Source organism: Lontra canadensis, unplaced genomic scaffold, assembly GCF_010015895.1.
Source record: "Lontra canadensis isolate GAN:19392208 unplaced genomic scaffold, GSC_riverotter_1.0 scaffold13, whole genome shotgun sequence".
NCBI classification, from domain to species: Eukaryota; Metazoa; Chordata; class Mammalia; order Carnivora; family Mustelidae; genus Lontra; species Lontra canadensis.
The window spans coordinates 27,843,574-27,866,363 of NW_022631007.1; the positions used below are offsets into that span (position 1 = coordinate 27,843,574).

At 37.4% G+C, this 22,790-nt stretch overlaps 1 protein-coding gene and 1 long non-coding RNA gene across 16 annotated transcripts in view; one reads left to right on the top strand and one right to left on the bottom strand.

Annotated features, from left to right (window-relative positions):
- The window catches only part of BAZ2B (bromodomain adjacent to zinc finger domain 2B), a 303,077-nt gene that overhangs the window by 10,636 nt on the left and 269,651 nt on the right, over positions 1 to 22,790 (bottom strand). For 11 of the 15 annotated variants that reach the window (XM_032857888.1, XM_032857896.1, XM_032857895.1 and 8 more), the window contains 7 exons: positions 11,919 to 12,571; positions 11,342 to 11,615; positions 11,015 to 11,170; positions 10,315 to 10,475; positions 6,397 to 6,707; positions 5,870 to 6,005; positions 2,282 to 2,428 (listed from right to left, as the gene is read on the bottom strand). In XM_032857888.1, the coding sequence (XP_032713779.1) occupies positions 2,282 to 2,428; positions 5,870 to 6,005; positions 6,397 to 6,707; positions 10,315 to 10,475; positions 11,015 to 11,170; positions 11,342 to 11,615; positions 11,919 to 12,571 (1,838 nt within the window). The remainder of the gene's footprint in view (positions 1 to 2,281; positions 2,429 to 5,869; positions 6,006 to 6,396; positions 6,708 to 10,314; positions 10,476 to 11,014; positions 11,171 to 11,341; positions 11,616 to 11,918; positions 12,572 to 22,790) is intronic. The other 4 variants (XM_032857899.1, XM_032857898.1, XM_032857893.1 and 1 more) reach the window with 1 other exon arrangement.
- Positions 101 to 19,014, top strand: LOC116867902. The gene is made up of 3 exons (XR_004382686.1): positions 101 to 204; positions 821 to 873; positions 18,972 to 19,014. It is a non-coding gene; the product is annotated as an uncharacterized LOC116867902 (long non-coding RNA).

Consider the following 22,790-nt stretch of genomic DNA (forward strand, 5'->3'; position numbering starts at 1 on the left):
GAGGCTTTAACCCACTGAGCCACCCAGGCACCCCTAAATAAATAAAATCTTAAAAAAAAAAAAACCCTAGGAATTAAATACTATCTCATTTTTACAGATAACCCTGAAGCTAAGGAAGCTGCTCCAATATTAAGAGATCAGGGAGGTAAGAAAAATCAGCAAAGGGACTGAAAAAGGGCAAAGGCAGGAAGACAAGACAACCAGGTAGGTATGGTATCCTAGAAGTCAAGTGGAAACAGGGTTTCAGGGAGAGGGAGCGTTCCACTCTATCAAATAAACCTAATAGGTTAGATGAGGCCTAAGTACTGAACACTGAATTAAGCAATGTGGAAGTCATTTGTGGTCATGATAAGAGCAATTTTGAAGAATCCATGGAGGTGAAAATCTGACTGGATTGAGTCCAGGAGTAATTTGGAGGAGAAAAATCAGAGAACTAGAACAGAAAACTTCCCACGAGTTCTTCTCTAAAGGGAAGGGAAGAAAGGGAGAGGTGAATCAAGGAAGAAGTGAGCCCAGAAGAGGGTTTTTGTTTATTTAGTTCTCTCATGATGGAAGGAGTAGGAGCATGTTAGTGGGCTGATGAGAAGAACCCAGGGGAGAAGGAAACATAGATGATGCCAAAAAGAGAACTCTTGGAATCACACTCCTAAGAAGGTGAGAGGGGTGGGTTCTGAGGCATAAGTTTGGGAACTGAGTTTGTCAGAGCCACTAGCAGTTCATAGGAGGGAAGGTCGAGTATGTGAGCACAGACACAGGAAGGATGGTGCATGTGGTGGCAAATTCTTATAATATTTTCTTCCGGTGCCTTCTATTTTCACAGGGAAATGGGAGAAAGGTCATCAGCTGAGAATAAGGATGGAGACAGAGTTGGAGGTAAGTTATCAGGACCATAAAAGACCATCTTAATGCCTCAAATTTAAAGGGCTGATATTTTCTCCAACCACATTCAGATATAAAAGTATAGGTGCCGGGAAGTCAAGAGTTGGATTAATCAGAATGATGGTTTTCCCAAGTGAGAGAGAGAGGCAAAGGGGATAAAGGTGAATGCAAGGATTATGACAATGAAATGTTGACAAACTACCAGCAAGTTTAGGAGAAAAGAGAGGACATGAAAGGCGAGAGGGACAGTAGAAAGTCTTCAGATAAATGGACTAGAGTTCAAAGAATTGTTGGAGTTAGAGTGTGAAAGGGGGTAGACCAAAAGAAAAGAGGTAGTGAATAGATGGATGTTTGGAATTTAGTTCATGGAGACATGGCAGTTACTGGTAATAATTAATGGTAGTTATTGGCCAAGAGATTAAACAGAAGGGAGTGACTAACTTAGGAAACACCTAACAAAGACTCTGGCCCTCAACACATGCTGACCCTTTCACACTTCTTACTCCTTACTTTCTAATGCTATGATCATATTGCTTCTCTTTAATCAATCATTATGAGTGTCACAGGTTTACCATTTGTCTAACAATTTAACTCCTAGGTATATACCCAAGATGAGTGAAAACATTTATTCATACAAAAACTTATGTATGAGTGTTTCTCAGCAGCATTATTCATAATACCCAAAATATGGAAACAACTCAAATGTCTATCAATGGAAGAATGGATAAACAAAATATGTTATATTGAAAGAATGGAGTATCATTTGACTATAAAAAGGAAGGACTAATACATGTTAGAACATGAATGAACCCGGAAATATTGTGCTAGGTGAAAGAAGTCTAACACAAAAGGCAGCATATTTTAAAAAGGCAGCATATTATATGATATGATTTATATGTAGCAATTGGACTAGGTAAATCCATCGAGACAGAAAGTAGACTAATGGTTGTCAGAGGCTAAGGGGAGACAGGGAATGGGGAATGATAGATGATGGTACAAAGACTCTCTGTTGGGGTCATGAAAAATTTGTTGTGGAATTTAATAGTGGTGATGGTTGTACAACTTTGGGAATATTGTAAAACCACTGAGTTGTATACTTTAAAAAGGGGATTTTTTTTTTTTTTAAAGATTTTATTTATTTATTTGACAGACAGAGAGGCAGGCAGAGAGAGAGGGGGGGAAGAAGGCTCCCTGCTGAGCAGAGAGCCTGATATGGGGCTCAATCCCAGGACCCTGGGATCATGACCTGAGTCAAAGGCAGAGGCTTTAAACCACTGAGCCACCCAGGTGCCCCTAAAAAAGGGGATTTTTATGGCCTGTGAATTACATCTTTAAAAAAATCCCCATATAGCTCTGCATTTTGATCTGGCAATTAAAAAGTTTAGTGTTAGCTCAGTCTCACCTTAGCAATGCAAGCTGGACAAAACCAGTCCCCATCTGGTATAGTGGTAATTTTGGGTCTGTGGCAGTATGTGTGACAGCCTTTGTCACAGCCGTCACAAAGGAGAAGCAGTTCTTCATTATCTCCCTTTCGACAGATCTGGCAGTACTATAATATATGAGAAATCATTTAAAATTAGCTCGCTGCTCTGAAGAATAGTTATTGGGATATTAAACACACCGTAATTCCTAATTTATATTAGTAACAAACATTCCGCTTGCTAACAAATATACAGTAGCCATACACATCTATGTATCTCTCATTACACAGATATGGACCACATGACGGGGTGAGCAGTTCAATTGGGGAAAATGCACATTTCAGGTAGACTGCAAAGAACAAAGCTAGAGGTTGAATGCCTGCACACACTTCAGAAGCATGTACACATTAACATATGAAATCATTAACGTGACATTAGAGCACATAAAGCAATGAGTAGCTTTAATACATGGTGTTTTAATTTTTTAAGGTATTTCATCTTTTGCTTATCTTAGCATCCTCATGATATCCTGAGAAAGAAATAAGTAAGAGTTAGAGTAATTTTTAAGATCAAAATTAGGAAACTTGTATTAGTATCAAAATTATATATAATAGTAAAAAGATGACACTATATTTTGGCTAAATTATCCATCCACTTTTTGAGATTGATTTAAAAAAAATGTCCAAACCAAAAAAACTTTGGAATTCAACCTAAATCAACTAAGTGTCACAAGTGCAGAAAATGAATCCTACAAAATGATTTCTAAGGAGAAAAAAACTGGTAATAATAAATTAAATCAAAGAATTTAATTAGTCATAACTTATTTTGTAGAACTAAAAATAAAATTATTTCTTCTCTGTGAAAAAGTTTCTAATACCATTAAGAACTTTAAAATCTTAATGATTCCCCTCCCCCCATGCATACATACTCTGCACAATCAGTTTCACGAAAGGAAAGAAGCAAAGTTAGAAAAGAAAAACTTTCAAGAAAGCTTTAAAAAAATGGTTGATACTAACCCTGTGTTGACATTTAGCTTATACTGCCACAGTAGAAAATGACTTGTAATCAATATTTTGAAAAAGCAAAACATTTAAACTGTAAACCACTTACACTAATTGAAAGGTATATATTTATACACTTAAAAACAAAATAGCTTAACTTTTCAAACTTAATTGTTAAAACTTTCAATACAACATTAAATCTTAATCTGGGAAAGTCTAAAATAGTCTTATATAACTCAATATGTACATCAATGGCAGCTTAAAAATCTTATCAAAATGGTAGATACACACTATTCATCTTAAGTATCTTATCAAGTATATGTAATATACATAATACTAAAACTGTCATGTGTACTAAGAGCAAAAGCAGCAGAGTCTGCCATTCTAACAGTAAGTATTTTCTGATCCTTCCTAATACCACATCACTAAGTACTTTAACATGGTATTATTTCTCCAAATTTAAGTTATATCTTTAAAACTTCTATTGTAAAAATATTGAGAAATAACATTTAGAAGGTTATAATCCCTATGACAATAAAAGTTAAAATTAGTTTCATGAACAGTAAGTAAATTCTACTTTTTATAACAGATAACTAGAAATACTATAAAGTCTCTCTGACATCTCACATTTATGATTTAAAAGTAAAATTCTTTTCTGATACTTATTAAAAAAGGGTGACAGGTATCAAGCTTATAGCATTTTCAAAGAGTCACAGCGATAGCTCGTAACATGTTAGAGCAAGTGTAGAGCATAAGACAGTGGATGTTGCCTATGTTTAACATTAACAACAATATAAAGCACACTGTGGGCAGAGAATTATCGGGAGGCAAATTAAGACAGCTCTTTCTTTCCATGATAAGACTGGTCTCTGGCAAAGAGGGTATTTCTAAAGGCACTGAATACTTTAACATTCTGTTAGGACTTGTTATGAGGATTATTTTAGGCACAATTACATTTCTAGTTAAAGGTTAAAAAGTGCTCATTAATCTTTGATTATGAAACTATGACTTCTTTTCAAGATAGTTTCATAGCAAATAATGTACTATTAAGTATTAAAAAATGAAAATTGTAAGAGATGGAGTTAAATAGTGATAAATGTATATTAATAACATGAAAAAGACATGAATTTGTCAGAAATGAAATAAAGTTTTTGATTGCAGAAAGCAAGAATAGTAATATAAAGGCAGATTTTGGAACAAATTTTGGGTTTCTATATACAGGTTATAACAAAACTGACCCTGTCATGACGACTATTTTGGTGTATATGAGAACAAGAACTGTTCCAATTTCATTTTGATATAGAATTCTGTATCTTATGATCATTACAGTCTAGTAATATCACCAAGTATATTTCTCCAAGGGGACCTTAAAACTGGTTTTAATCATAACTTTTAGAAGAAAAATTCTTTTTACCTGGTAAAAATGCTACCAGATGAACAGAACATACCTTCAATCTTATGGTAAATTGTAATGTGGATTGGAAAAGACCTAAATTTGAGCAGACTGTGAAAAGTGCATGTTCATTATTCCATAGATATTTTATATGAAGAAGGGAAAAACCACAGAAGAAATCAAATTTATTTGTAAGAATGAGTAAGGCGTTGAGTAGTCTAAACTTAGAGGTAAAAATAAAGCAAAGAATGTTAAAAATATTTAAGGATCACTTCTTTTCTTTGGGGAATGACTATTTTAAGGAAAGGAATTTTGCTCTTAGTCATTCATAAAAACAAATCTCAAATGTTTGGATTTTACAGCTAATCTGTAACTCAAAAGCAAATGTCAAAGTAATTCATAAAGGTTCACATATAATAAATATTTCTCTATCTGATATACAAGAGGCAAGAGGGACATGAACATGATTTAAAATGAGCATCTCTCTGGAAGATACATGCACTATAGCTTTTATTTTGAATACATAGTATTTGGTGCCTCGTACAAGGTAAAGGTACCTTCTACCTTTATATACACGATGATAACCACTTGAGCTTAAGCAAAGAAGGTGAAAAACCAGTTTTAATTGTTAGAATTAAAAAAACAAACCTATTCTTCATGTCAGCTACTTCTGATGACATGCATGATTATCAAGTACACAAGCTAAGAGCTCTCTGCTTATTTTGTATTTACTCATCTAAGTATTTCTTAGCATTAAAAAAAAAAGAAATCTGAAAGAAATATAAAGACATTCTAAGAACGCAGTGAATGTCCGTAGCAGATAATGTTAGCAACTGAATGTTTACAGGAGCAAAAGAGTCTTCAAAATATTTAGGTGAACAACTATTATGTTAACAGAATATAGAAAACAACTTCAGTCAGAGTTATAAACAATATTCCATGGAATGAGAATCAGGACTTTTAAAAAGAAGAGATAATATATTTGGTAGTTCCCTTCAAAAAGCTCAAAATAAGGAGAAAAATATCAAACTGAAACAGTATTTAAGAATTAAACTGTCAAGCAAAGCATACATTATTTTGACAACAAGTAATGTATTAATTAAGAAAGATTTAGAGGTTGGGAAAAACAGGACAGAGTAAATTAGTTATAGTATTTCTTAAATGAAAACACTTACAACTTTCATAATTGATTTTTCCCATGCTATTGATTTCTGTAACTGCTGAATGCACAGAGCTACCTGTGCAGCACTGCGAGCTTCTGATAATGCCCTTCTCCATACCCTGAGCCCTGGAGCAATATCCTCTTCAATTCTGCATTGAAATATAGAAAAATTAAGTAGGTCATATCCGCATTTATGGTTACCGAATGTGAAACAATCATCACACTGAAAGCCAAGCAATGACAAAAACATGGAACAGCCAATAAGAATAAGGTTTGAGCAACTAAATTTGATGTAGTGCACAGACTGTGGCTACGTGCCTCAAAGCTTAGTCACAACCAGGTAAATGTAAGATCACTTTGCAGGATTATCAACGCACATAACAACAAAAAAAAAAAATGTTTTTACAAAGCACCATGCAAATAGCATGATCCATATGGATCACAGACATACAAGAAGATACATAGATAACAGGCAATAGAAAATAGGCTCCAATTAGCAAAGAAGCACAATAATTTTTCAAGTTAATCTCAATAACCTACCCGTCACCATCACCACTAATGGATGGTGCAGGAGCAGGGACAGTAACTGTGCCCACATTATCCAGTTTGATCTGAATGGTGGTACTTAAGGGGCTCTTCAGATACCTTCTCTCAATGTTCCGCTCCAAATCAGCCAGCCTGGTTACAGCTATATCTAGGGGGTTGTCACTCTTCCGTTCTAGTGCATGTGCACTGCTTTCTTCTTCGCCAGTAAATTCTCCATCATGCTCCTTGCACAATTTAGAAAATGACTTATGTTCAAAATATACCAAGTCCTCCCTTTCTGATGCAGGCTCTGGACACATCCAACCCTATATATCAAGAGAATAATGTTATTATGGTTTCCTCTTAAAATGCCTGATGGGTGAATTACCTGTACTTAAAATACAGCAGCAGACACCAGCAGATCTCAAGGATCTTTACTGGAAGTTTTTACCTTGTGTTTCCTAATGCTAGGTAGAAACAAGAACAGAAAATTAAAAGAAACAGTTAAAAGTCTGAAGAAGAAAATTTAATAACTTTGATATTAATTATATATTAAAGATATAATGAAAATCAGCAAAGTATTCTGAAGGACTTGAGAATGAATAAATACTATTTCATGGGACCACTTAAATGGAAAATTCTTGGTAGTCTCTGAACTTTGTTCTTCTTTTCCATTTTCACTCCTTTCACCACTCTTCTGTACTTACCATTTTTCCTTCAGCCACAGGAGCTTTGCCTAAGCTGTTATATTTGTCTGTATGGCTTTTTCCCTGTTCCTCTACACCTACTTAACTCTACTCATTCTGTAGCTCTTGTATTGAAATTTACTTCCTCAGGAAATCCATCCTTAACCTCCTTTTGGAGGTCAAATTTCCCTGTTACAGGTTCTCATAGAACCACATGATACTCCATGTCCTTGTGGTAGTCACAATTTTACACTACTATGATTATGTGATGAACATTTTTCTACCTCTAAATTCCAAGAGGGCAGGGGCCATGTCTGCTTTTAGTCATTTTATCTCCGGCAGATAGGGCAAACAGATCTCTCTCTCTCTCTCTCTCTCTCTCTCTCTCTATATATATATATATATGTGTATATATATATATATATGTTGATTGAATAAATAAACGATCCTACAACTCAGCTTGCTTATATCAATCCTCTAGCTCTAAATCCTTCCAAGATTCCCTACTCCTTAACAAAGTCCATATTTTTATCATGACATTCAAGTAACTGAATCTACTTCTTTCTTGCATATTCCCATTTATGTACCCTACACTGCAGACAAATTCCATGTTTGAGCTCCCTGTTCCTGGTGCTCCACTCATGCTATTTGCTTTTTCTAGTATGGCATTCTCTGTTCTCTGTCAAAGCCTTCGTCATCTTCTCATCTCTCATCTTGACTTCTCCATGAAATCTTCCCTGATCTTTCTCGTTTCTCCCCACCAGAAGTATTGTATTCTTTTTCATGCATAATTCTGTACTTGTCTGTGATCAGTTACTAGAGTCTACAGAGATGTACACATGTCTTTTCTCCATATCATATGACAAGCTTTCTGAGGCAGAAACCACCTTGTATCCAATTTTGTGATGTCCACTGACTGATATGGAATAAGTACTTAGTAAATAAGAAACAAAATGACCATTATGCTTTTTATTAAGTCTCTTTAGTGATAATTATTTTGTTTTGTATATTGGGATCAATTCTTTCTCATTAATTCAGTAGAACGTTTATATTTAGGAAATAAGTATGAAGTTATAAGTAGTATGCATAAGTGCATTAGGTATAAGTCATGTCAAATGGCTTCGTTCTTACAGTTTGAAGGGATACTGCATACCACTTAAAAAAAAAAAATTCCACTTAGCTTCTGAGAACACAGCCAAAAATATCTAAGCAGCTGGTAATATGATAAGGTCATTCACCAAAATTTGAGTATTATCTCCAGAAGAATGTTTCAGGCCCATGCTCTGACTTTATACATAACTTGAAAAGTGTGATGATACGCTTTTCCAACCAATAGCCAACCAGAATTGGCAGGTTAGATGGGGGAGAGGAGGAAGGAAGTTGGAGGAAAATAGGGCTACTAGAACCAATCAAATTGGTTTGTAGTAACAAACAATTAGTAACAATTAGTAACAACTGATCATGAAAGAAAACAGACTATAGAAAGCAGATGTCATAGTTTAAAAAGCAAGGCACACTAGGATTATTTAACAAAGGGACAAAATGATTCCCTGAGGGAATCATTTTCTAATCTAATCATTGGTCTTCATACTGAAGATACTGTGTCACCGAGAGAATTTAAATCAAACTTATTATTCTCAATTTTAAGAAGGCAGTGTAATATATAACATAAGTGATCCAACAAACATGTCAAGAAATTGTAGCACTAAATGGAATAATTATTATTTTTCCAGAAAATTAATTTGTGTAGAAGAGTTCACTTGTTGAAGATGCCAGATAAATAAGGCATTTTTTTTTTTAAAGATTTATTTATTTGACAGAGATCACAAGCAGGCAGAGAGGCAGGCAGAGAGAGAAGAGGAAGCAGGCTCCCCTCTGAGCAGACAGCCCGATGCGGGGCTCGATCCCAGGACCCTGAGATCATGACCCGAGCCGAAGGCAGCGGCCTAACCCACTGAGCCACCCAGGTGCCCCAAATGAGGCATTTTTATATTGCACCAGGAAAAAGATTTGTATAGTTGCCTAGTACAATAGTTTCAGCAAATGATAAACTTCCCAAGGTTGGTAATTGTGTTTGTGGCAAGAAATGGATATTTTATTAGCTCTGGAAAATGATATTTTTTGGAGATCCCTGAAAATTTCCAAATGCCAGCATTAAAATAATTTTGAAGAAATATTTTAATCATTGGATAGGATAATATTATAAGTTTCTCATTCTGGATAAATGTGAAATACCTAATCAAATTACATTGAAACTACATTTTCTAAACCTTTTCAGGTGTTTGTCTCATGCTTATTTTCCATCAATCCATTTATTCTCAGAGATGTCACCTTATTATCAATTGAGAAGACTTTATACTCCTATTTACAAAACCAAAAAGTCTTGCACAAAGGTAAAGCTGTCCTTTCTTTTGCCTTTCCATTGGAAGCCAGTTCTGATCATTGTTTGTGACAATGGTAATGCCCAGTAAATAAACACATATATTAATACTTTACATATATATGTAGGGTGTGTGTATATATCATAATATAACACATATTCAGATATATCTATATTCCCCAATTTTTTTTAAAGATTTTTTATTTATTTATTTGACAGAGAGAGATCACAAGTAGACAGAGAGGCAGGCAGAGAGAGAGAGAGAGAGAGAGAGAGAAGCAGGCTCCCTGCTGAGCAGAGAGCCCGATGCGGGACTCGATCCCAGGACCCTGAGATCATGACCTGAGCCGAAGGCAGCGGCTTAACCCACTGAGCCACCCAGGCGCCCCAGTATATTCCCCAATTTTAAATTATATAGAGTAAATATCTGACATACAACATGGCTTATTATAGAGGTGCTTCCCGGACCTACACAAAACACGGTAGTAGGAATTTAATAGAGTATTGGATTATCATGGTGAAACTGTGAAACTCTGCTTGTGGTAAAGAACTGCATGCCAGAAATGATAGTTTCTATTGTCATTAAGGAGGCAGCAAGATTTAGTAAAAAGAACATGGGTACTAGAGTTAGACCGATTTGATCTGAACCCACATTTAGCCACTCATTATAAGACCACTGGCAGGTTACTTACTCTGAGACTTGTTCCTTACCTGTAAGATGGGGAAAATTAATTCAGGATCATGATAAGGATTAAATGAGATAAAATAAAGACATTTAACATAGGAACGGGCAAATGTCAGGCATGTAGTAAATATTAGTTACCTTCCATTATCCTAAAAACAGATTTTATTCCAAGTCAGTTTTACCTTCACTTGCAAACTTGCTGATGCAACTCTCCTTTCTAGATCTTCCACCTGTTGAAGAATACTCAAATCCATTTCCATTGCTTGATCTTCTACTGACCAGTTCTCCACAATATCTCGAGTTACCTGGTTTTCTTCGTTCTCATTTAATTCAATAATAGCAACTACATTTGAAAAGAAATTAATTTTAAAATCTACTCTATTCCCCAGTGATTTCTTTCAAAAAGTAAATAAAAGTCCAGGGGTAACATATGCATGTAACTTAATAGACAAAAGTGCCCTTGTGCATATGCAGGCAGCTTACTTTTAAAAGTCGGATATTCTTTTTTTTTTTTAAGATTTTATTTTTATTTATTTGACAGAGAGAGAGAGAGAGAGAAAGAGTGAGCACAAGCATGGGGAGGGACAGGCAGAGAGAGAGGGAGAAGCAGACTCCCTGCTGAGCAAGGAGCCCGATTCGAGGCTGATCTATCATGACCTGAGCCAAAGGCAGTTGCTTAACCAACTTAACCAGGCACCCTAGGACTATTCTTTTTTAAGAATGCAATACATCAGTATGTTGTTAAAAAAACGTAAGAAAGTAATGCCAACTTAAGAAATGTAAATAGTTACTATTTTTTGAACAAGATAGAAAAAAATGCCTATCAGAAATAAATTAAAACATACTAAAATATATTTTAAGGTAAAAGAATTAGGTACATACCATCCTTATTCTTGATGCAGGCTTGAGTAATGTAATCCAAATGTTTCTGAATTTGTTTCTGTAATGCCTTTTCTCTTATTCCTCTGAGATGTAACACTTTAAGCAAAGCTTTTAGGTCCTCTGGGTCAATAATTCTCCACCAACCAAATTGCATTTCTAAGTCAAGATAAATATGTACATCTTTTACAAATATCTTGAATATGAATTAATGGCACAAAACAAATCAGCAGATTTAGAACTACATATATAACCATCAAAGACTCAGTTATAAGACTCTGCTAACAATGAAATAAAATAAGTGGCTAAAAACTGTCTCAATGTACCTACCTTCTGGAATAGGTTTTGGACTAGGAAAATCTACTGGTTTTGCTACTTCAACAGCCGCAGGCTGAGTTGAGGAGACTTTTTCATTCTGTGGCACCGGAGATTCACTTTTACTTGAAGCAACATTGGGAGTCAAGAATGAATTACCATTTCCTTCAGATAATCCCAATCCTGATCCCAGACTAGGTACAGGTGATGTAAACGGAATATTAGAAGCAAGCACGCCAGTGGGCCATCCACAGAACTGGAGTCCCATCATAGATACTCCACTTTTCATCTATAAAAAAACAAAATATTTTAAAAGTAGAACAATCAAAAAAGTTAGGAAAAATGTTTAGCATCTGAAATTTTTTAAATTCTGAAAGAAAAAAAAAAAGTAATTCAAGAAGCCTTTGCCTTAGACTAGGAAAGGCATAGTAGTTGTAATGAAGCTTGGTAATAGCAATATTGACTCTTTCCAGTTCTTAAACTGTGGCAGGGGTAATACAAACATCCAGCTGATTGCCTGGAGCGAGAATCTTCATGGGGTCAAAGATTAAATAAGGCAACACAGAAATGAGTTACAATGAGCAATACAAACCTGAAGAGGTGATACAGCAAATGGATTGAGACCCACGGGATTCTGAGCAGAAGATGATCCCGGGAGGGGGGCGGGGGCAGGTGAGGGGGATGTGGATGGTGGCTGAGACTGAGGAGTCACTACAGAAGCAGCTGGTATGTCAGCATGGGTAAGTGAAGTGTCATCACAAGGGGTTCTTGGCAGAAGGCTGAACCACTGCCTATTCTTCTCCGTCAGTGTTTTTAACAACTGGTCATTGGGTAGAGGACTGTAGAACTTCCCTGGACCACTTGAACCAGGACTGAACAGATTAGCGTCTGTCTTTTCCATGTTGCTTTGGGTTGCTGTTGATTGAATGCTGCCCAAGGAATGTTTTCCATTGTTTTGATAAGACAATGTACACCCATTTGCACTATTATTTGGTTTGGGGGTTATCACATCTGACTCAGGAGGCATCTTAGCTACTTCTAAAAGCTTGCTTAATTTTGAAAAAGAGCCAGGTTTCTGAAGAAACAGATTTGTGTTATCTTTTTCTTTAGGATCTTCCTTTTGCTCACAATGATCTGGATTTGAACAATTTAAAGTATCTTCAGAAGTCTCAAATATTTCTTCTTTGATCTGGATACTTTCAGCCTTTTTCAGTTTTTCTCTTTCTTTTGCAATTTCATCTAGTCCTACAAAAGTGAAAAGCATGAAAAAGATCAGTTTCTTCAGATCCAACCAATACTTTAATTGTATTTTATTACTATTTATCAAGTTATATGCATAAATATATAAACTTTTCTAGATTAGTAATATTCTGAATTTTTCCTTTTTTATGTAAAGGCTAGATTTTTTGTTCATTGGAAAATTAATTTTATAATTAATCATTACAAAATTTTAAAATGTCAGAATTTTTTTTTAAAAAGATTTATCCATTTATCTGAAAGAGATCACAAGTAGGCAGAGAGGCAGGCAGAGAGAGGCGGAAGCCCGCCAAGCAGAGAGCCCCATGTGGGGCTCGATCCCAGGACCCTAAGATCATGAACTGAGCCGAAGGCAGAGGCCCAACTCATTGAGCCACCCAGGTGCCCCAAAATGTCAGAATATTGAAAGCCCTAATGCACAACAGAAATTACTATTAACACTTTTGTGTAAATCCTTCTAGGAGTTCTCTATGTATACACATATACACGTAAGCCTATAGAGTATAAAAAAAAGGAAATCCTATTACAATATTATAATCTACATGTTTTATTAGATGATACTCCATAAACATCCTGATGCATCAATAAATAGATAACTGGGATATATCATAATTTAAATAATCAATCTTCTGCTGGCTATTAATAAGATCTAAATATTCACTATTAATAAGATCTAAATATTCACTATTATAAACAGTGCTGTAAATGACGAATGATCTTATATCTGTATCGTTGGATTTTAAAACTTCTTTTCTGATTTACTTCTTGAAGATACATTTCTAGAAGAAAAAACTTACTGGATATTAAGATGGGTACCTTTCAGACTTTTTGCAATATAATTGTCAAACTGACCTCTAGAAAGTCTAAATCAATACACACTAATGCCAGAATTAGACAAAAGCATCTATTTCCCTATCTCTCTGTGAAACTGAATACTAACGATATTTTTGTCTTTTCCAATATCTGGAAGGTGAAAATCTAAATTGTATTTTTTTTCTGATCACTAGTAAGGCTGATTATCTTTTCATAGATTTATTGGTATTTCTCCTTTGTGACCCTCTGGTTCATATTTTGTCAAAAATATGACAAATGTTTTAAAAAATAATTCATAAAAACTCTTAATAATATAAATCTACTAGTTTATTTGACTTGAAAAGTAATATATGTTCAAGGTAAAATATTCAGTAATGAGAGGTATATGGTAAAACCTTTTCTGTCCTACTCCCCTATTTCTACTCTTGAGAAGTAACCATGATTAACCAATCATGCCTGTAGAGCCTTCTGGAAATCTTATATGATTCCTTGTGAGTATCATTTCACACTATTACACAAATGGGATACTATTCTTCACTTTTTCGCAACTTAGAACAAAATCCAAACCCCTACACAAGGCCTACCACATTGTATGATCTAGTTCCTGAAAACCTCTGGCCATTTTTGTCCTTGTTCTTCCTTTCTCCATTTTTCAGGCTTCTCAAACATGCTAAGTTCTTTCCTTTCTTGGGGTCTTTGCACTTGCTATTCCCTCTGCCTAGAATACTGTTTTACTGACTGGCTCTGTATCCTTGTGTTTCAAATTATGTGTCATTTTGTCACAGAGGTTTTTTCTGATCACCTTACCTAAAGTAGGGTCCCCATCCCATTCACCTTAGAATATCATCATACTTGGCAGAATTCACCATTAGACACAATAATCTGTTTATTTTCTATTCCAATCCCACTCCCACACACTAGAATTTAAATCAATAAGCTTTACTTAAAGGTAGAACAATGTCTACCTTGCTTATTATAGGGTCCCAAAAGCCTAACATGGTGCCTGCTATAAAATGGGGATTCAATAAATATTTTTAGTGTATAAAAATATATAAATATATATTGTATAAAATATAGTGTATAAAATATAGTGTATAAAAATATAAAAATAATGTATTTAATATTTTCACTGTTCACCTTCTACAGCTTTCAATGGCAAAATATAGAACTATACTTCATCAGCTGCATAATATTCTATTATATGTATAGATCATGATTTGTTTAACTGATCTTCTACTAATGTTTGAAATAGCTCTTACATCCTTCTCTTGATATTAATTTCTACCCCAAATTACAAGCTTATTCCTCAGACTTATGATTCTAGGAACTCAGGTGTCACAGGGACTAGATTCACCTCCTTGCATGAAACAACCAAAAAATAGACAAAAATATATGAAACAATAGTTTGTAAGAAACTGGACATCAGGTAACAATGAGAGAAAACAAATGGAGCAAGCCCTGTGATTGCCCAGCTTAGTGTCTTAGGACAGTTTCCAGGCTACATCACAGGGAGAAATTCAGGCAGAGCTGGCTGACTCCTGAGATGAGGAGATGGAACTGAGAGTCCAAGGGAGACCCAAGTGGCTACAATGCTCAGAAGGGAGTACTGGAAAGGAGAGAGCTGCCTAGAGAGAGAACTCCACAGACCTATGGAAGGACTCCTCCAGTTTCAGCTGAATACTCATCAGTGCCCATGTGTCAGGAACCCATCTGAGACCAGGGAAAGAACCACTTGAAAAGGATTAGAGGTTACGGTGCTAGGTGCTCACACAGGCTGGAAATAGTACCTCTTCCTACCAACCAGCTTGGAAAACCTCCAAATTCACAGGCGTCAGGTAGAGTACTTGAGGATCTTGCGTCAGTAGTTAGGGGATAATTAGCCCTAGACCTAGTCCTGCCTAACAAGTTTTAAAAACCAAGACCTGAAAGGACCAAACTTTTTCTGAGTACTAGCACACAAGGCAAAATTTACAATGTCAGGCATCCAATCAAAAGTAGAATGCATGCAAAGACACAGGAAAACACGACACATAAATAGAAAAATCAGTGAAAACTGACCCCAAACTAACAAGATAGTAGAATTAGCAGACAAGGACATTAAGTTTGAGAAAATAATGGTTGAAAAAATTTCAAACTTGATGAAAACTATAAGGCACAGATCCAAGAAATACAACTAACTCCAAGGAAAAGAAATATGAAGATAACTACAACAAAACGTATAGTCAAATTGCTTAAAACCAATGAGACAGAAAAACCTTAAAGACAGCTAGCAAAAAATCTCTATGTACTTCCACACATTTGCCCTGAGAAGAAAACCCTACTTCATCACCTCTAATTAGGCAAACGTGAAAAGAGTCACAAATATTCTCTTCATGTACCTGGCTTTATACAAGTTATTGGTTAGTAAAGAAGTACTAAGAGCTGTTCTTGATTTATTCTGAGAACTACTATCCTGAAAAACCTCTGTCATATGTCCAAAAATAAATGGGCTAACCAGTCAACCGATTTTTACCGGTTTGAGACTAGATGACTTCCCATTTATATATAATAAAGTAGATTGAGCTGATGATACATATTAATAGCCTACTCATGGTTGTTTTAACTTTTACATTCAAATTGCTTAATTATAAAAAGATAGATCTCTAACTAAAATGTAAAATTATTTTTAAAAAATTGGAAGGAATTTTGTATAAAGAGATTCTTTATTTTAAATAATTTTCTATCTTCATTTCATACAACCCCCTGGTTCCTTCCAGTCCTCACTTCTCTGACATGTGTCAATGAGTTTTAATAAACATCTTTGGGGTGCCTGGGTAGCCTAGTGGGTTAAGCCTCTGCCTTTAGCTCAGGTCATGATCTTGGGGTCCTGGGATCGAGCTCTCTGCTCAGTGGGGAGTCTGTTTCCCCTTCTCTCTCTGCCTGCCTCTCTTCCTACTTGGGATCTCTCTCTCTATATATATTGAATAAATAATAAAATCTTTTAAAAAAATCTTCAAAACGGACTGAAGAAGAGGAAGGCAAGAGATGAAACAGGGAGTGCTGTTCACTGGATTCGTTTCCCTGATAATAAATGTAAGTGCATAATGACAAAGAAAATACCATTTGTCAATAAAATACCAATGTCAAAAAAATACCAGTCAATAAAAATACCAATGTCAATAAAATACCAATGTCAAAAAAATACCAGATTATGTCTTCTTCAGTTTTATCAAAATCACTTCGAACCCTCTCAGGTTCACCTAACAGTTGTTGTGGACCCAGGGGTCCACCACTCATTCTGAATTCAAGTGAAAATTTTTTCCTTTGGCTCTCTTTAGTTGGGCTGAAGCATGCTATAGCTTTCAAATAAATTTGACTACACTGTCAGTAAAACATGGATAAAGAACATAAGAAATGTGAAAACCCTGGTCTAAAATACAGGTCTCTATGCAATGGCTTCCTCACAGGACCAAAGGCATTTTCCCATTCCATACAGCAGAACCTCAGGCGTACTCGCACTGCTCCTTAGCTGTTTTCATTTTAATAGTGTTAACCATGACTTAGCTCCTAGGAGATTTCTTGCTATTACTGTGGAGAAGACTAAATGAAGCAGATTCTCAACATTTTCTCTCTCTAGGATTGTTCCTTCCCAGTCTGATTCAGGAATTTAAAAAAAAAAAAAAAAAGATGATTGATCTAGAATACCTGCTCCCTTCAGGTAAGAGTCCCCCACATATCCATAACAGGAATTTGTTTTCTACTTTTAAACCTAAAGGTGTAACCAGATCCTAATACAAAATGGAAGAGTGACAATCACATCATTCTGTGTGTGTGTGTGTGTGTGTGTGTGTGTGTGTGTGTATCAACAAACTTGTTTCATTTTCCTTCCACTTTGCTGAGAGCCTTTAGCTAGCTAATAGCAACACGGTTCTCAGGCTCCTAGGTATATACACTTTGCTTCTGGGTATACATACCCCTTAGCACTGTTCCTAGATCTGAAGGTCCTTGATGGGTTTACCCTTAGAGAAACTAAGTGCTTTTTACCTTTTCGCACAATAACCCATCAATACAGAGCAAGGTGTAGGCTAGAGTGTTTTATCTCCTGGAGTGCTTTTGTCACACGTCCAAGTCCTATGGAACCACAACTGGAGCTGGAAGAACCTGTGTACTGTTACTTCTCTGCTTATAAGCTGCCTTTACTAATAAACTTTCCTGCAATTAGCACTTTGTGTGTCATTAGCGGTTTTTGTAACCATGCATCTTGTACAAGAGTTGGTGTCCAGCAAAGTCCTAATGTCATGGATTTCTGGAAGAGGAGCACACAAGGGTAGAAGATTTTCTCCTTGGGGTCAGCTGTAATTCATTTGGTGGGGTTAGGATGGTCTCAGTAGCTGTGCCCAAGGATGGCAGAAGCTCTAATGTGGACACCAAACAGGGAGACTAGTGGTGATAAAGTGGCTTGAAATGTAGTAATCCCTCCTTCCTTACCAGCTTAGAGACTTTCAAGAGTCTAAAGCTGGAGGGTGAACTAGAAAGGGTGGCAGCCCCTGTAGAAAGGAAAGTGAGGCAAACTCCCATGATCCCTCTGTTATGATATATGAGGCAACTAGCCCCTGGGATAGGAAGCCAATTATTGTGAGGCATGCTCTATAGGAGCCTGAGTGGGAATACCAGCAGAAGGAAATCCGGCGATAAACAGAGTAAGAAGAGCTAGATTCTCAACAGGAGTACCACCAAAAGCAGCACTTGGAAGGATCCTTAGAGGCTTGGCTTATTTGTTTACATGGTGAAGGGACAATAGTGGTATTAAAACAAGTGGAGGAGGGGGAAATGCCCTTGTTACAGAATGAGCATGAGCATGGGTTAACTAGTAGTGCTGGGACAGGTACGGCCACACTTTTCAAACTGGATGCTTGGTAGCTTTGGTAAGATCCCTGTTGGGGTGATTTTCTTGAGACTCTTGAATGTGAACTGGACTAGATCCACATAGGACGTAGCTGCTCTGAGATACTAGCTATGTTAGCATGATGATAAGAAACCCCAGGGCTTGAGAGGAGAAGGCCTGATAACATGATCTTCATGCAAAGGATGTTAAATGATAGAATCAGAACCTAAGTGGACAATAGTTTTGACTTTACTCCTTCATCTGAGAGGCAATGTGAGAAAAGATACAGTTATGGGGCGCTTGGGTGGCTCAGTTGTTTAAGTATCTGCCTTTGGCTCAGGTCGTGATCCCAGGGTCCTGGGATCGATCCCCACATCGGGTTCCCTGCTCGGCGGGAAGCCCGCTTCTCCCTTTCCTACTCCTCTTGCTTGTGTTCCCTCTCTTGCTGTGTCTCTCTCTCTCAAATAGATAAACAAAATCTTTAAAAAAAATAGTTCTTTCAGATCATACGAGCCCCATTTCAGGTGAGGAAATGGAAAAGAGAGCCTAATTTGTGGCACATGTTTTTATATGAAATAAAAAGAAAAAAGGAACAAAGAAAAGAGAAGATAGCTAGACTTCTGGCAGAGACTCCCTCACACAAATAAATGTAGTACTGCTTATAGAGAGAAGGATTTATAAAACAGAAGTTAATATGTTGTATAATTCTAGAGTGTGGAAGTGTTCCCTGCCTCAAAAACCTAAAAGACTAATGGTGGAAAAGAGACCTGTGAGATGAGACACAGAAGATCCAACAGCCATGAGCTTGAAAAGTCGTCCACAGAGGGGGATTCACCAGAAGATTAGGTGAAGAAGGTGCCTGGGGAGGACTGTTCTTCAGAGATTACAGCTGTTAAACCTCACCCCCACCCACCATCTGATAAGATCTCATAGTCTCTAGACTCTTCAAGAAAGGATTTGGAGAACAGAACCTAGGGAAATACCCTGTATCATCTCAACTCCTGAAATGAGGTTATGGGTGGAAATACTGTCATCACCTCCACCTTACGAGTTTGATTCAACTCCAGAAGCCAGACGTTCTCTGTTCCTAATCTGGGCTCTTTCAAATGTAAGAAGGACTAGGGCTGGGCTCTGTCCCTGGGTCCCCCTCCAAAGGATTGCTAATCACCCTCACTGTGCTGAAAGAAGAGCCTCAAACATTTATGGGCTTGCTAAACAATGAGGGACCAAGTACCTACCGTTACAGAATGCAGAAAGGACTTGGCCAACAAGTTCTTTTATTGGAGCTGGGAGTTGGTTGTTACCTATGGCTCAAAACCCAGAATCACATTCACTGCAAAGGCTTTTGGGCCTTTTGTGTGAACTCCAGTTGTTCCTTTATCAGACTGCATACTGGCATGGAAATACTGATGTATTTAAGTCCCGCACAAGCATTTCCACATATCACTTGGACATATTTGTTGTGACCTCTATGGCAGCTTTGGTAACTGTTGGCCAGGCGTGTTGTCAACACCCAGATGCACTGACCAGGTCTGCCAAGGCTGCACAACACAGTTACATACCTGGAGGAGAAAGACTGCATTTCTTATGCAAGAACAGATTCAGGTGGGGGTACTGAACAATGCCATTTTGCTATTTAACAACCCTGTTTGACACTAGCACTACAAGGGCCTATGACTCTGGCAAAGATATTCTGATGGCATTTGTTAGCTTTTGAGTATCTGATATTCTCTAGCCACTAAACAGTATATACTGTTCCTGGATATGAAGGAGTTATTACATCTCTCCCATGTGTGGACCATATAATACTATCAAGACTGAGACATATTTATTATATAGCAGGGTTTCCAGAAATGATACAATCATACATTTGGAGTTCCTTTCATAGTTGCTGCCTTTCAGCAATGGGCTGGCCAACATAGTACTAAATGGCTGGTCCATGTTCCCTCTTCTCCACAGGCAGTACAGAACACTGGAATAGTATTCTAAAATATGGTTGCACGAACTCCTCCACAGTTACCTCCAACCACTGTCTTGTCTGGCTGCCCCCTACTGTTTATACTCTGAACACTCCTCATACCGCATAAAGGTCCCTACACTTTGGTGAAGTTCCCTGACATCTTGAAGTTGAAGAGCAGAGATGAAGAATCTACTTGGCATCCCGGGGACCCAACATTCCTCTCCTTTTTTGGTACCTTTCAACTGGTGTCTGGAAGGCTCCTGCTGTTCATATTACGGATGAATAGATGGACACAAATGCCGATATTCTCTTGTTTTCCAGATGACACTTGCAAGTAACACCTTGCAGGAAGGGCAATTTGAATTCTCTCTTTATTCCAAACAGTTCTAAATTTTTGTTGTGCACTCACCCTATAAGCAGAAGATTTTGCTGCAGTCCTTATACCCATACAGTGTACTCTGTCTGGAGGACATCTTTGGTGGGAAAATGGCACCTCCTGATTTCATGTGGAACTTACTGTTTCAGAAAAAAAGGACAGACTATGGATCGCCCCTGAAGATAATGACGGACTTGGCATGGGGATAAGCATGCCTACCTCAGAGGGTGAGAGGGTGGATGTAGTGTGAATAACTTTCTTGTCGCCTTTCTTACAGATATTAACAAATTGTACTGAATAGTCCTCTACAGCGAACCCACACAATGACACTTATTTCAAAGCTATCAGGATGCTGTATTTGTCATCCTCAACCTACTTAATTATAGAGGACCTTGTGGGCATTCCACTCACAGACAATGCCACAGGAAATACTCATTACTCCACACTCCTCATCTACTTGGGCTATCCATAATTCTGTCCTTACTAATTATACTGTGTAAAACTCTATCTTCTTAGAAGCAGAGGGACACTCATATCCTGACAACTCAGCTCCCAGTGACCCATTTCCCACATCAGGGGTGCCTGGTAGCACTTTTCTCCCCTTTGACCTACAGTTGAGTCTGACTAATGGAAGGCTGGCAGTTATCCCCCAGGAAGTATAAATGCCATACGGATACAAAATGCAGCATTGAACCAGACTGGCTGACACTCTGTGATCCAGTAGAACTTGTTTTCTTATGTGAACAGCAGGGCCTTCCTGCTTCCTACCTGGACATAACATTGTCTGCACACTTTATGAATAACTATGAGATCTTTTATAATGCCTTTAACTGGCTGGTTAGCTTAGTTGCTTAGAGTGCAGTACAAATAGTGACTCAAAATCTAAAATGCACTCAAGATTTTCCCAGCTATGATCTCTGGTGTCAGCATCAGAATGTACCTGTAAATCGACAGGTACAACAAATTGTACAGGGAAACAAGCTTTCATTACTTAGCACAAGGGCTCTTCCCTTGATAGGCTGAAGCTGAGGGTATGACCCCAAATCAGCTACCCCGGGGGACAATGCCATTGAGAAGTCTTGGGGTCTTACCACTGAACACTTTAGCATTGATTCCTTGACCTGAATAGTATTATAAATGTATAGTTTTGGACTGTTTGTTGGATATACTATAGAAATATGGCTTAGGGGAAATCTAAATCTACTAGTGTTGTGGATATTGTTTGTTTGGAATTTCTCTGGCTTATCTGAGGCCTCCTTCAGAAGACACCATTTAAAATACAATTGTTAGAATGTTTATAGCAGCAGTGTCCACAATATGGAGACTATGGAAAGAACCTAGATGTCCATCAACAGATGCATGGATAAAGAAGATGTGGTATATATATCTACAATGGAATACTATGCAGCCATCAAAAGAAATGAAATCTTGCCATTTGCAACAATGTGGATGGAGCTAGAGGGTATTATGCTGAGCGAAATAAGTCAGTCGGAGAAAGACAATTATCATACGATCTCCCTGACACGAGGAATTTGAGAGGCAAAGCAGGAGGTTCATGGGGGAGAAGGGAGGAAAAAATGAAACAAGATGGGACTAGGGACAAACCATAAGAGACTCTTAATCTCAGGAAACAAACTGAGGGTTTCTGGTAGGGGCGGGAGGAGGAGGGTTAGGGTGGCTGAGTGATGGATATTGGAGAGGGTATGTGCTATGGTGAGTGCTGTGAATTGTGTAAGACTGATGATTTACAGACCTATGCCCCTGGGGCAAATAATACATTATATGTTAATAAAAAATAAATAAAAATAAAATAAAATATAAATGACAGAAGGCATCCATCAAGTGAGCCACACCAAGGGTCAGGGGGTGGACTAAAGGGGAATAAACCCTCAGTTATAGCTAAATGGTTACAGGGGCTCTCCTCCTTCCCTCTTCCCTGAGGCCTATCAGCAAGCCAGATTAGCCACTGAGCTAGTCTGCAGAGGGACAGCAGGGTCTTTAGCTGCTGTCAGCACTGTTCCCAAGGCTCTCAGTATGTGGAATCTGCCCTTTGTATTCCCAGGCTCAGAGTTCCTTTGATATATATGTTGTTGCTTAGAGAAACAAAGGGTTTTCAACCTCCTCTTGAACTAACCTAAAAATACAGAGTATGGGGGCACCTGGGTGGCTCAGTGGGTTAAGCCTCTGCCTTAGG